Raw genomic sequence first — 15,752 nt, forward strand, 5'->3', positions numbered from 1 at the left:
TGCAGCTCTTGCTCACAGACAGCTGTTTGAAACCAGAATGCAAACAATTTTACTTTTCTGTTATTCAGAATCTATTCTGATTATATCCATAACAATGGTAAAAAATAATTCAGAAAATAGTAATCATGAATGAAATGCATCGTTCATTCCTCTGACTACCAAGTGAGCAGCAGTATGAACCTTCGTATCTCTTTGATACCAAGGATAGCTGTTTGAAGGAGGAAAAGCCTTAGAAGGTGGGTCTGATTGCAACACCATCATCAGCTCAGCCTCCGCAATGGTTTATAATTTACTCAGTAAAAACAGATAGTCAAACATTGGTCAAGACCACGCACAGGCATCCAGAAAGATATCCTTGCCTACTGCACTGCACGTAGCTGGAAAAGTTATGTCAAAGCACCATGTTCCCTTATGAAACAGACAGCTGCCCTCCAGAACTTGGTCAGTTTGCATGTTCTTTAGAAAACAGTAGTGTCAGACCACAGGTATAAGGGCAGGAGAAATGGTTCCTAACGAGAAACCAAAGAATTACCCATTTAAAACCAAAAGCCAAATGTATATGCTATCAGCACTGGTAGGAGCAACTTTCTGCATAGAAGAACATTTATGTTCTCCAGGTCATCTTATGAAATGACTAAATAAAAAATTTAAAGCATAACTTAAGGATCCTGATAAATGATGAACAGTCTTCAGACTAAAGTCAGACTACCTTTCCAATAACAGTACCAAGCTAGTCCAATTTTTCAACACATAAAAAACATAGTTTGTAGCAGGAACAGTCAAACTGTGCATGATAATCTCCAAAAGTTTAAGCTGCTCAAATAATCATGCCCAGGGTATGATCACTGTGACCTGAGACAATGTCCAGGTATTGTCACTGTGACCTGAGAGACGGACTGCCAACTATGTACAGAAGATGGAAATGGCTCTGGGGCTGAGATGTTTTCAGATGTAGAAAGGGACTTCTGCTAAAGAGGGGCATCAAACTGTCAAAGCTGGAAGACCCATAGAAAGTGTTGGTCTAATCCTGTCATTTCGCAGCAGGTAATGGAGTCCCAAACAAGTTAACTGATGTGTTCAAAGTTTCATAATGACTGAGATGAACCAGAAAGTCCAGGAAACAGAATGGAAACTAGGCCTGTTTGTGACACTCAGATTTCTCCAACCCCAACGTTAGGGTGTTCTGATTAAATGAAGAGCGGCCTAAGTAACTGAGAGCAAACGTGGATTCCTGGAAAAAATAATTCAGCACCTCCTTTGTCCCTCTTCATTCCAGAGCCTGCATTTCCACTCAAGACAGCCCACTTCCCGGGCTCCCAGCTCCAGCTCTCCAGGGCTTTCCCCAGAAGCGCAGACACTGCATGGACAGCCAAGGCACAAGGCCATGGTTTCTGCATCCTCTGTCCTTTCCCAGTTCGCAGAGCCGGAAGTGGTAGACTACAGCGACAGATTCCTCTTGGGGTCACTACTATCATAAGGAGCAGAAGCAGCAGACTAAGCTGGTTTTGCTTGAAATGCAGAATGTCTGCTCATCAGCATATGGCTGGCTTGGCCACATGAATAACTCTTCTCTATTACATAATCCATCTCTTTAATTTCCTGTCCACACGAGTATGTAAGTCTGTGGGTACGTGTCTTGTAGTGTTCGCCATATATGTCGAAGTGTGTGTGGAGGTGGCGGGAGGTTACATGCATGTGTACTGTAGTGGCTGCTGTTTAGAAATGAGGGTCAGCTCCTCCAATATTCTCCCTTCGAATGGCCATTCAGCAAGGATACAGTTTTTGAGCCTGATCTCCATACAAGAATGGTTGGTTATTGCTTTAAATGTAGGATTGCCTTATTCCTAAATGACCTTGAATGTGGATCAAACTAACATTATGAAGAAGAAACAAAAATATCCCTGTGCACTTTGACCTTACATGTTAAGTACCATTGTAGAGTCCCTGACTGCTAACCACCAAAACCACATCACAGTGATGCTTACAAATAAGAGAAAGGTTCTTAAGTGTTTAAAAAGCCACTGTAACATGATATTCTTCCCAAATTATCACACCTATGTAAAAACATTTTAAAATCAAGACTATCTTATTCCCTTTTGGCATCAAAATACTTAACTGCATTTTAATGCTGTGCATAAGGAAATGGTTTACCTTCCAGCATTTTCTGCAGACTGTTCCTCATGACATGGATGTTCTCTATCCCGATAAACTGAAACTTGATATTGGAATAATTGTCTTCATTCTCATAGCCTTTCCCTGCAGCACGATTTGCCATTGCATTAAGCTGCAGTGGTCAGCAAAACAGAACAGTCATCAATTACATTGATGAAACAATGATGAAACAACCAAAACATTTCATGGATACCCAATCAAAGCATTCAGAATGATGCACGGAAACATAACATGCTTATCTGAATCACTGCAACCTTGTACTGAACTACATAGCTTCAGGCACTCCTGCTGAGCTTAGATTCAACAGCATGAATTTGTCAGTGTGGGTCACATTTTCTTAGCTGGAAAGCAGTCTACTGATAAACCCTTCTGGAGATGTCACTTGCAGTCCCCGTCACAGATGCCAAACTGGATGTGGAATTCTGTGATGGAACCAAGTAGTCCAATTTAATACCACACATAACTGGTAGGTTGGCAGAAGAATATCCGCAGAAACAGCTGTCAAAATAAGGCTCTATACATTATTATATCTTCTAGTATTATATTGCCAATAAACATGTTATCAAATAGGAATGGGTTGCATCATTCTAATTTGCCCACAAGATCCCTCAGATGCTCAGTTAAACCTTGAGCAGGAATTACTGAATAAAATGAAGAGAGGGAATGCAACCAAGTCTCCAGAGACATTTCCGCCAGCCACCTTATTTAAATCTACAGATCTATTGGGCTTTTTGATCACTTTCATTATTATAATTTTGCATATGAGAAGTTGGGGTCTCCAAGTGCAAACTAGGTTAAGTCACAATGGTCTTTGAAGAAATTTATTAAATCCAAACACTGTCCTAGCCTGCGTGGCTAAAATCAAGAAGGGGACAAGACCTACTTTAGCTGGGAAATGCATTGGTTTCTAGAATGTGTAAACATTCTTGCTATTTTATTAAGCAGGTCATCACATCCTAGAAAACAGCATTCACTGACCATTGTCCTCCTCCACCCACCAAGGACAGGAGGGCGAACCCAGGCAGAGAACCTATGCTGAGAACTCACCACCAGAAAAAATATCTGCTTTTAAAAGCACAGTGCACAATAGTACTTTTTAAAAGCTAAAAGAGCTAAGTTTAAAGTTAAAGACACATATGTTCTTTGTCATAGATCTCCTAAAAGTCTGACAAAATTAAAAGTACCAGCACATAAAAATAGATGCCCAAGAATGTTTATTGAAAAAAGCTGAAAACCCATGACTATCTCAATAGGACAATGACAGGATACACGATGGTTTATCATGCCCTGACCTGCGAGCAACGACCAAGAAGGAGGGCACAGATCACACAGCAGACAGACAGATGCTCTGAGGCTTACGATGGGATTATGTCATGATGAGCCCATTTTAAGTTGAAAATGCCATAAGTCAAAAGTGCATGGCAAACTGGGAGCTGCGCCCGCTGCTGCTGCCCAGCATCACAAGAGAAGTACAGTTTCTGAATGTCTATTGCTTTTGCACCATTGTAAAAAGTCAGAAAATCATATGGGTTGAACCATTAAGTCAGGGACCCTCTGTGCATAGACTTGGCATTGGCCCATGACAAGTGAAAAGAGTAAGCTACAGAATAATATTCATACAATCATCCATTTTATAAACCAACTTAGAGATATGTATTTAAGTTTTTGCGTGTTTATCAAGCAGAATAAAAATGTAGAGAAAACGGTACCAATTTGGCAGCAATTACAGCAGAAAGATAGCATGGCAGGCGACAGGAGAATGCCATCGGTACTACTTTGGACGCCCCTGTAATCTTTCACTGATACCGAGAGCATATATGAAGTTTGTAATTGAAATAATAGAAATAAAGTATATTAGAAGTGAAAAAAACAGCAGAGGATAAGCCATTGCCATAGGGGCCCAGGCTGGCAGACACCTCACGTTTCAATAGCAGCCCTGCTCCATGACTTGGCTTACGTGACATCAGCTGGGCCACATTAGCCCCTCAGGACACTGTTCCCATCTACAAAAGGATGTCATCTTTCTCCCAGGCATGCTACGAGAATAAAGAGTTTGGCCTTAATCAAGAAAAAATATTAAAATAATGCATTTAAGACAACTTATGTTCACACTTTAAAAAGTATAAATATTTTATAGGGAAAACTTTTGTAAAATTACCATAGACACTGTTCTTCCAAAACTATTATAAAATATCACTGCTTTGTATAATTATTTTTCAAAGATGTTGGTTTATCCTTTATAACAAGCATCATAAATAGAATTAATAGGAGACTTGCAAGTATCCTTACGTGACATGAACCTTACATTTATGCTGTATCTTGACTAATTCAAGTTAAGCCTATTCACCACATACCACAGAGATACTCTTTTAAAAAGCATAAGAAACAAAAACCAGCCAGGCACAGTAGCTCATGCCTATAATTCCAGCATTCTGGGAGGCAGAGGTGGGCAGATCTCTTGAGCTCAGGAGTTCAAGATCAGGAGTTCAAGCGCAACATGGCAAATCCCCATTTCTACAAAAAAATGCAAAAATTAGCCAGACATGGTGGCATGTGACTAGTCCCAGCTACTTGGGAGGCAGAGGTGGGAGGACTGCTTGAGCCTGGGAGGTCAAGGCTGCAGTGAGCTGTGATCGTGCCACTGTACTCCAGCCTAGGTGACAGAGCGAGACCCCATGTTACCGACCATTCTCCTCCTTCACCCACAAAGGACAGGAGGGTTATCCCAGGCAGAGATACAAAAAAAAAAAAAAGAGAGAGAGAGAGAGAGACTACATAGTCTACAAAAGTTAGAATATGGAATAGATTTTTTAAACATAAACAAAAAATATTATTTTAATCTACAATTAAGACTCCATGTACACATTATGAAATAGCTGATTATCCTTGATCTGGGAGAAGTGATTGGTAATCTTCCTTAAAAGCAAAGGAGCAACACAAATAACCTCCTGAACACCAATGTGCACTTCTCAAAATGAACAGAAGGTGGCACTATTTCATCTACCATCTGAAGTGTAATTTCTTAGGATTTCCACCTTTTTTACAGGACCTATCATGATAATGTAGCAAAAGCTGAACCCTCAAAGCAGGAGATATGGTTTTACAATTAATAAAAATTCAATGTTATCTTGGACATTTTACATGTATGTGTGTGCAGTAAGATACAGCATCCCTTACGTAAACAAATCGCTATTACTACATCAAATATGGTCCTCTGTCCCTTTGACTGAGAACTCCATTTCACAACTAAAGAAAAGCTCTTCATTTCAGGTCCTAAAAGTTCTCAAGTAGATAAAGCAATAAAGGTAGCCACTTCAGTTTCAATTTATGTTTAAGAAACACAACAGATAGGTGAAAAGTAGGACTGGAAAAATACCCTGTTTCCTAACACAAGGTTCTTTTGCTGTTTGATAATAATATCAGTGTCTTTGGGTGCAGAGAAGTTAATAAATGAAGCAAAGTCAACACTCTATAGACACCTACTATGGCCAGGCATTAAGCGGAATCAAAAGAAGCTGTTCCTGCTGCCTTCAGCTTAGAACTGACAATGGAAGGGAAAGCACATGGCACCCAGTGGTCCCAGATGACATCCACCAGGACTGGGCAAGAGCTGAGCAACGGGAGAGACAGTGACAGTGACAGGTGTTGAAATCTAAGGCAACTCTGTCGGCCTGGGGATCAGGGGTAACGTTTTGTTTAAGAGAGAAAGCTAGAGCTGGACTTTAACACAATCTGTAAGGATGGAGAGAGAGGGGAGGGCATTCTAGATGACCAATGAACTAACCACTCCAGGTGAAGACGAAGGTTCCTGTGTGGCAGCTACAGCAAGAGGGAAGGCTAGAAAGCACTGAGGGTCCACTACAACAGGCCCAGCCAAGGAACTGAGGCTTCACCTGTGGCAGTGGAGAGCAACTCCAGGATTCTGAGCAAGTCTAATTGAAAAACCGGACACTGATTTAGTGTCCACAACGAGAAGATGCACAGGAATAAGAAGCGAGCAGAGAGGGGTGGGCACTGAAAACCTCAGCGCTGAAAGAGGAGGGACGGAGAATGCAGGCTCCACGAGGGGCCCTGAGTGTCTCATTTATGGCCACATCCATGTCCTTCAAACCGGCATGGAACAGGCACTCAAGGAAGATTTACTGACCGGCTGAGCAAATGCATAAATGACTGGACAACAGAATGAGGCCAGGGGAGAGCAGGGCAAGACTGTGAAGAAACAGCATGAGATTCTCACCCTAACCCTGAGTCAATCAAATGTAGAAAAACTCAGTCTGTGTTCATCTTGGTATCAGGTTAAAGGTCAGCCTGGTCACTGCCTTAGTCCTCAAGTCTACCATTTCCACAGCTACATTTTATGCCTGAAGAATGACAGCGCCTATGCTGACATGGTTGGGAAATGACTGTACAAGCCGATCTTGGCAGGAAGGGGACTTGGTCTTGCCCTAACACAGGTTGTCAAATGACGCTCTTTCTCTCTCCCTCCTATATAACTGGTTAAAGGAAGAAACTTCACTTGCGGTGCAGACACAAACGTGAGTTGATTTTATTCCTTGTAACTATTCTCTACAACTGTGCTAGTCAAAATCCTCCTTTCTACCTGCTAAGGACCTCTTGGGCAGATTTAATAGCGTCAGGTTTACATTCAGATAGAAAACCTCCATCCAGCCTAACTTAGAATTCCAGTCCCGTATATGACGCAAAATTAGCTCTTCCCCGCCGCCTTACAGGCTGTTTGGACTGGTGAGGGGTTTGCTCCGGCCCGCCCTCCCTCTCCTCTTTCTTATAGGCCCTATCTGTGTACTGGGAGGATGCGTGCAGAGGAGGGATAAGAGAAGAGGTAAATTTCTCTTTGGAAAGCTAGGCAGGGTTGCAATTCTCTCTTCATCGGTTGGACATGAGTTGGTCACCATTTCCCTCTCTGGCATAGTGTCCAAGTGCTGAATCTCCCAAGGTATAGACGCAGGTTTTTGGAGGTGGGGAGTACACATCTAACTGACATGAGAGATGCACCTTGGCTTGAGCCTATCCCAATACGCTCACCTTCCCTCACCAGCATACCCACCCCAAGTCACCTACAGCTGAAGACACCCAGTGGCTGAGCCCTTGTAGGAATGTTGAAGCAAGATGGCTCATGCTCAACTTCCTTCCTTAGGCTCCACTGGATCCACAGGAAATTTCTCCATCCTTGCCCTGCCAAAAGGAGGGAGCACAGATTGCTCCACGGCCACTGGACACTGCCCTCGCCCCAGTTCTCTTCACTCTGGTTGCTGCCATGATGGCCATCAGCAAGTGTGAGACCCCAGATTCCCCTCTCTCAAGCACCCCTCATCTCTACCACTGACTTTCCTAGGTGACCCCTCCCAGGACTCAGCAAGTAGGAACCACCTACTCACTAATTCCAGAGAAAAAGAAAAACATCCCACGTGACATCCTGTTACACAACTAAAAACTCGCTGACCTGGTGAAATCAGGGGGCAGAACCACAGCAGAGTCTCTGGAGAAGGAGCAAGGACAAAAGGCCAGGCGTCACGGAGGCAAGTGCTGCCTCGCCCTCGGCCCTTCTCTTCATGCCTCAGCACCCCCTCCGCTGGCCCTGGCTGCGTCAGAGGAGCTGGTGGGGGGTTCTCTGGCCTCGTCAGGTGTGTGCTCAGAGGTGGTAACCCCACAGAGCTTCCATGTGGAAATGAGGCTCTGCTGGAGAATTTTTGTAAACAGAAAAAACACCATGGTCAAACAGAGCGAGTGTGGGCTCTGGGGTTAGATAAGCCTGGATGTGAATCCTGGATGTTAACTGTGAGACCCTGGGCAAATTACTTAACCTCTTTAAGTTCTAGCCCTTATCCATGAAAAGAAACAAAACAAAACAAAACCCTCCTAACTTGCCAGGATTCTTAAAAGAACTAAATGAGAAAGTACCTTGGCCGGGCACCGTGGCTCACGCCTGTAATCGCAGCACTTTGGGAGGCCGAGACGGGCGGATCACCTGAGGTCAGGAGTTCAAGACCAGCCTGACCAACGTGGTGAAACCCTGTCTCTACTAAAACTACAAAAAAATTAGCCGGGCGTGGTGGCGGGCACCTGTAAACCCAGCTACTCGGGAGGCTGAGGCAGGAGAATCGCTTGAACCCGGGAGATGGAGGTTGCAGTGATCCGAGATCGTGCCACTGAGCTCCAGCCTGGGGGAGAGTAAAACTCCATCTCAAAAAAACAAAAAAGTGCCTGCCATTTTTACAAGCTCAGCAAAAGTCCCAGAACAAATTAATGAGAAAGTCATGAACAAGGTTGCACTGAGTTGGCCCTCATTTGAAAATTCAACGAATACTGCAGCAACACTTTCATATGTTCTTAAAGCACCAGACCCTAGCAGTATTATAATATGTGCCCTGAAGAGTATAATTTTTTTTTTTTGGAATTGACATTCAGTACATGCTTGAAGACCTCATTGACTTTGTCTCCCAATTTTTTCTTTTTCTGTCAAGACAGGGTCTCGCTCTGTTGCCCAAGCTGGACTGCAGTGGCACAATCACAGGTCAGTGCAGCCTCAAACTCCCGGGCTTAAGCAATCCTCCCACCTCAGCCTCCCAAGTAGCTGGGACTACAGGCCCATGCCACCACATCCAGCTAATTTTTTTCTGTTTTTTGTAGAGATGGAGGTCTCGCTACATTGCCCAGGCTGGTGTCTCCCAAAAAATGTCAACAAGCAATTCAGAGGCTTTCATCTGAACAGGCAGCTCTGGAAGTTCTCACGTGGGGCTAGCCTTGCTCAAAGGCCAAGAATGATCCAGGTTAGCTCCTAATCCTTTTTCTTTTTAATGAAACCTGTGAGCAAACCTGAGAAGTGCCTGCTTGCCAGGGTCCACACCTTCTAGAGCAAACTCAGTCTCCTGGCTACCAAGGAGGCCTAACACACTCTGGAACAAAAATCAACAAACACAATCTTTAAAAGAATGAAAGCTCTAAGCAAACAGTTTAAAACTCACGTGAAGTGTGCGTGCATGGATAAATATGAGAAGAGGGCACGGCTTGTACGAAACCCCAGTTTTCTTTAATGGATCAGTGTCAAACTCATCGCTGAGAGTAAACACACTTAGCACTAAATATACCCTTCGAATCAAATCCTTTGGATTAATTTATTTTAAATCTGGAATATGCCTGGCTCTACAGCTGCCACGTTTCCTAGAAGGTTTACACAACACAGTACATATCTGGATCACTGGTCCTAAAATTAGTAGGTGAATCTGTGGCTTTATTTAAATCTGAAAAAAAACAGGATAAGAAACGGGCTTCCCAATCTCTCCTCAGTAAAGCCCCCGTCTTTTCTCTTCCTTTTCTTATCTTGTCTTCAGTATATCTAAGCAGCTAATTATTAAATCATCTGTAACTATTAGGGAATTCAAAACAGCCCCGCCTTGCTCCAACAAAGGGTACGAAGAAGAGGTGGGAAGGCAGTCACATTAGAAGGAAGGGTTTAAACACAATGAGCCAGAGAGAAGGGCACACATTGACAGACAACAGTAAAAGCCAGAGATTTTCTGGTATGTTTCAGTGAACATCTTCCAGCAAAGGAGCTATTTTTGTTTTCAGTTTGAAACTTTTATCTGTGTGTCGTGCTCTGAGAATTTAAAAGGAAGGGACCCTTTACTTATAATCTAGTAGAATGTGAATGTGATCTAGCTGTGGTATCAGTTTCATCACTGATCTCCAGGACTGAGTCACTCATCTGGCATCCGTGAGTAGTAACTCCATCCTCACTACTCCACACACTTCTCTCCCGCTGGGTGCCTTGCTCCGAAGAAGACAGGATGGTTCTGGGGTGAGGGGACGAGTAGGGCACTGATCTCACTCCAGGAAAACATCACATTCCATTATCCTGGACACAAATCATAATACCTGGTGACATGAAGTTCAGAGAATCCGTGAAAATCACCAAGGCCTGAGTATCCACACAAAGGATAGGATTCAGGTCTCATGATTTTGCAGATCACCAATGAGCATAGACCGTGTCTATAATTACCTCTTCCCCACGGTGTACGCTTTTAAATGACTTGAGCTGCTGGTTCTATTTTACCCTTCCTGTTGTAATGTTTATTTCCTATGTTCTTTTTTTAATACCTTCACCGACATGTAATTCACATGTCATACCATTCCCCCATCTAAATCATATGACTCAGTGGTGTTTGGTATAGCCCCAGGGTTGTGCAACCATCACCATGATCTCGTTTTAGAACATTTCCATCACCCTAAAGAGACATCCACTACCCATCAGCGGTTTCTCACCATTTCTCTCCCTTCCCCCAGCCCTCGGCAACCATCAGTTTACTTTCAATAGCTCTGAAATTACCCGTTTAAAACATTTCATGATTCCTTTGTGACAGACTTCTTCCTCTTAGTATAACACTTTCAAGGTTCGTCCATGTTGCAGTATGTATCCATAGTCCGTTCCTTTTTATAGCTGAATAATATTCCATTGAATGGACATACTGTCTTTTGTAAATCCATTCTCCATTTATGAACATTTGATTATTTACATTTTAGGCTATTACTAATAATGAACAAATATTCCCATACAAGTTTTTATATGGACATAAGTTTTCGTTTCTCTTGGCTATATACCTAGGAAGGAACGGCTGATTCCCATGGTAACTCTACGTTTAACTAAATTTAAGGTCCTTATGCTCTTTTACCTTTTCTATATTGAAAAAAAATTTCAAACTCTAACTTAGGAAGTGAAAAGTTTCCTAAAATCTCACTCCACAGGAAAAACTACCTTAAACACTGTGGTATACATTCTCTCAATTTTTTGTTTTTTGTTTTCTGTTTTTGAGATGGAGTTTCGCTCTTGTTGCCCAGGCTGGAGAGCAATGGCATGATCTCGGCCCACCGCAACCTCCGCCTCCCAGGTTCAAACAATTCTCCCACCTCAGCCTCCCCAGTAGCTGGGATTACAGGCATACACTGTGATGCCCAGCTAATTTTTGTATTTTTAATAGAGATGAGGTTTCACCATGTTGGTCAGGCTTGTCTCCAACTCCCAACCTCAGATGATCCACCTGCTTTGCCCTCCCAAAGTGCTGTGGTTACAGGCGTGAGCCACGGTGCCCAGCCCCAGTTTTTTTTAACGGGATTACATTAAACATAATTTCTCTATCCCACTCTTGTTGCCTAACAGGACATCCTGGACTCCTCTGCTTACCATACGAGGAGACAGAACTGGACGTTCATCTTTCTCCTCAGTCATAGGTCCAGGCACATTTTCATTAGTGGCTAGGAAAGTGCAATGCCAAATAAGCTGACTAAGGGACGTTTCATTCTGTCATCTCACTCTGTCCGCTGTAGTCAATGCACTTGTAGGTGACTTTGTGTCCGTCCCTCTGGGGACTTCACTTGTTGAAGTTTTAGAAGACTTGCGTCTAAGGAGAAAAACTGGAATTTTATTGGACTTAACACTGATTCTCCTTAAAAACGAAAAAGTAAGGCTGAGTGGGAGGTAAGTGTAAGATCAACGTGGCTGACTCCTTGATGTCTAGATCTATTATTTCCTATTGGTTTTCTTAAATTAGAAAACTAATATGTTAATACATATGTAATTGTAAACTAATAATTTTCTAACAATCAACAAGTAGAAAGCCCTCTATGTCCCCAAATCCTACTCCCTTCTCCATGGAATTTTAAGAGTTCAGGGTTTAACCTTTCAGATCTTTTTCTACACCTTTTTACACACCTAGAACTTTTTATGAAAAAAATACATTTTTTAATTTACCTTATATTTTATAAATCTTTCCAAGTCTTAGATATAGATTACTACAAGTTGAATTTGAAAAATAATAGCTAAGTACTTTGCAACAATTGAACTGCTGGAGCTCCAGAGTGAATTTTATTGTCAGAGCAGAAAGGGTTGTTTTAGAAAGAAACCAAGTACTAATATGGTATACTTAGGAGCGCAATCTCCAAAATGAAGCCACATTCATTTGGGTGGCCCTGTGTGCCCAGCACAATGCTAGGGGCAGGGGGAATATAAAATGTACTTGTATAGTCAGAGGCTTCAGGTGCACTAGACCTCCAGGAAGCAGCCAGCAGGCTGCCCAGACGCTGACTATGCCAAGAGGAACCGCCCCTTTGCAGATGAAGCAACCTGTACAAGAGATGGCAGTCGGCTAGCCTTTGCCTGTCTCCAGTTTCACAGCTCAGGTGCAAAGACATGCGTCGCAACGGTGACACTTACTTTAGGCCGGGTGTCAACGACATAAACGAAGTCACTTCCTGGATTGGCTTTCCTAATGGCCTGGAGCATCTGCTCATCCTCTAGACACCGGGCACTGAAGCCGGACAGGGGCTGGCTGCTCCGGCAGATGGAGGCCTAGGGGGAGAGGTGACAGCAATATAGCATCATCAGGTAACTGTACCCATGAGAGACACTCTACGTGTGTCTCCAGAACAAAGAGCCCTTGGCTCACTGATAGTCCACCTCGGCTTATGAAAATGTGATACAGCTTTCTGGAAATCAAGCCTTGTTTATTAAAATTCAAGTCAAAGAAACCACTAATGGGCAAGCAATACAAACAGCCTGTCTGTGCAAAATATTAGGAATGTGTAGAAATGTTTAGATAGGATCTAAGTTATGATATTCAAAACCATTTAAATAATCTACTTTCCTTTTCACTGATATTGCTTCATTTTCCTGCTGAAAGAAGAAATACAAAATAAATAACTGTTCTCCTCAAATGTATAGGATACTATTAATGGTGACATTAGTAAAATAAACTTTTTTTTAATGCTTTCCAAACTTTTTTTTAAAAAAAAAAAAACTAGCCCATCTAGAAACATCACAAATACCAAAAACCAATTCTAATTCTAAATGGGAAACTTTCACGGTGACGAGAGCCCAGGTTGCTGCTAGGTTTGAAACCGAAGGACAGCAGGCACATACCCGTGCTGACTCAAGTCTACTTAGAACAAGGGGGATTTTTTTTGGAATCAATCTGCATTCTCTGCCGCAAGTCCCGTACCCTGCAATTCTGACAGAGTAGATTGCACTGTCAGATGATAGCTGGAAGAGCAGAAACATTTCCCCGAGTGAGGAATAGGTAGTACAGACCCGACCTTGCAGCTATAAAACTACGGCTTTTGTGGCAAAGTACTTTTATGGATTTAGGTTTTAACATTTAAATTAAACACAAAACACCCAATAAAATGCATGAATGACTCAAAGCATCTACAATGAGACTGTAAGTCCACAGTGTGAAATAATGCAGGCAGTGACAGAACCCCTTCACGCAGGATAATATGGACGGGAAAGTTTCACTGCAAATATTCCTGTCATGTCACAGCCTATTCAGCGTGCTTGCATTGCGGAGTTCCATCCATGAAGGGGCACCCCAACTCTTAGTCCAACCATGGCTTAATTGTCTTTCAAGCCCAACCCAGAACAACTTAACATGGGTTTGGATCTCTCCAAAGGGCTTGGGTGCTCCTTGTTGGAGAAGGTGGGGACATTTCTTGCTAGCTCTGAAGTTAGAGAGCCACAGATTGATTGGACATATTACAGGGGCCATTGACTGAGGGCGCCAACACCATTCTGCAGAGACGGACAATCACGGAGGGGGTTAAAGGAAGCCTGAGGCCTACAGCCAGATTCAGAATTCAGGGGGACAAGGTGTGGGCGTGGGAAGCAAAGCAAAGGGGCAGCAGAGTCGCTCTAGGGTGGCTCATTCCTGACTGGTGGGGAGGAGAAAAAGATCAGCGGGTATGAGCATGGCAGAGAAAATGGCAAGCGACGGCGAGGCCAGGAGCAAGGGGAAGTGAAGGTGGGGATCAAGAGGGACTCGGCGAGCAGAAGGCAAGCTATGTCCAAGGTCCAGAAAGCAAATGACACAGATGGCTTTCACAGGGGTCCTGTTTCCTTTGATCTGTAAGGGGTCAGGGTCTGCCACCTGCTCAGAGAGAATTCTGCCTGGAAAGAGAATAATTCTGAGTTGGCTTTAGATGATACTTTACCCGGGTTAAAGAAATATTAGTTGGCCCAGTGTGGTGGGTCACGCCTGTAATCCTAGCACTTTGGGAGGCCGAGGTGGGTGGGTAACTTGAGGTCAGGAGTTCGAGACCAGCCTGGCCAACATGGTGAAACCCCGTCGCTACTAAAAATACAACAAACATTAGCTGGGCATGGTGGTACACACATGCAATCCCAGCTACCCAGGGGGCTGAGGCAGGAGAACTGCTTGAACCCGACAGGCAGAGTCTGCAGTGCACCGAGATCACACCACTGCACTCCAGCCCGGGCGACAGTGAAACTCCATCTCAAAAAAAAAAAGAAATATTAGTTAAGGACAGCTGCCACCAGACAATCTTAGATCCCATCAGAAGGGTTAGGTGGGGATGGGAACACATTTAAACGGTGAGAATTTGAGAACACACACACCAGACTTCACTAAAGGAGTGAGACACCAATTATGAAGCAATTTAGGGACAACAACTATTTCAAATTATCTTCTGGTTTAGAACGGCTAGTTTTAAATGAGGAACTATATTGGAACTGTTATACTATGGAATGTAGTCGATAAATTAAAACACACATATTAAAGAGACTACATTTTTGGTATTTTGTAGTTAGATTTTCTTAATAAACTAAAGATATGCTCTAAATGGAATTTTTCATTGACTCAGTAATTGCTAACATGTGGTTTTCAATTTTGTGCAGAACAGTAAGTAGTCTCAGTGCTTTTGTGCACCTATACGTACCCTAGACAGATTATCCAAAGAGTATGACTATTACTTGGCAGCATTTCTTACTGACGTTGGAGCATATATTAAAAACTCTTCAGTTGCAAACTGTAAAGGATAGCACTCATTTATAATGCTCCTAATAATTAAAATATCCAACATTTTTGATGGCTTACTACTGTTTTTGAGTGTTTATATGATAGGCACTATTATAAGAACTTTGCATATTTTTATTTAATTAGCCTAATTATCATATACAATAAGACCTGTTATTTGCTCCACTTTATACATGAAGTGACCAAAGCACAGAGAGGTTAAGTAGGATACTCAAAGTCACACACTTAGGCAATAGGGAAGCCAAGATTTGAATCCAGACAGAGTATTTCCTGATCCTGAATTCTTAACAAAGTAAATGAAGCCCCAATGGGAGGAAATAGGTCAGGCAGCACAATACCGCATTAAGATACAGCATAAAGCCAGGCGCAGTGGCTCATGCCTGTAATCCCAGCACTTCGGGAGGCCGAGGCAGGTGAATCACCTGAGGTCAGCAGTTCGAGACCAGCCTGGCCAACATGGTGAAACCCATCTCTACTGGCTACAAAAATTAGCCAGGCATGGTGGTGCACGCCTGTAATCCCAGCTGCTTGGGAGGCTGAGGCAGGAGAATCGCTTGAACCTGGGAGGTAGAGGCTGCAGTGAGCTGAGATCACGCCACTGCACTCCAGCCTGGGTGACAGAGCGAGACTCCATCTCAAAACATAAAGATGCAGCAGAAAGACCTGGCTTTCAGTCCCAGTTGTGCTCTCACTCACTGTATGATCTGGGGTATTTATGTATCTTCTCTGATCCTCAGTTTT

At 43.1% G+C, this 15,752-nt stretch overlaps 2 protein-coding genes across 4 annotated transcripts in view; one reads left to right on the plus strand and one right to left on the minus strand.

Moving 5' to 3' along the window:
- Nucleotides 1-2,739, plus strand: part of VPS37A (VPS37A subunit of ESCRT-I) — an 85,465-nt gene extending 82,726 nt beyond the window's left edge. For both annotated transcript variants that reach the window (XM_063726522.1, XM_054561225.2), the window contains exon 12: nt 1,277-2,739. The gene's annotated coding sequence lies outside the window, so the exon portion shown is untranslated. The remainder of the gene's footprint in view (nt 1-1,276) is intronic.
- The window catches only part of MTMR7 (myotubularin related protein 7), a 116,902-nt gene that overhangs the window by 32,849 nt on the left and 68,301 nt on the right, over nt 1-15,752 (minus strand). The window contains 2 exon segments of one of the 2 annotated variants that reach the window (NM_001133083.1): nt 2,152-2,284; nt 12,398-12,532. In NM_001133083.1, coding sequence (NP_001126555.1) covers nt 2,152-2,284; nt 12,398-12,532 — 268 coding nt within the window. 2 annotated transcript variants of the gene reach the window in all.

Source organism: Pongo abelii, chromosome 7, assembly GCF_028885655.2.
Source record: "Pongo abelii isolate AG06213 chromosome 7, NHGRI_mPonAbe1-v2.0_pri, whole genome shotgun sequence".
Lineage (NCBI taxonomy): Eukaryota > Metazoa > Chordata > Mammalia > Primates > Hominidae > Pongo > Pongo abelii.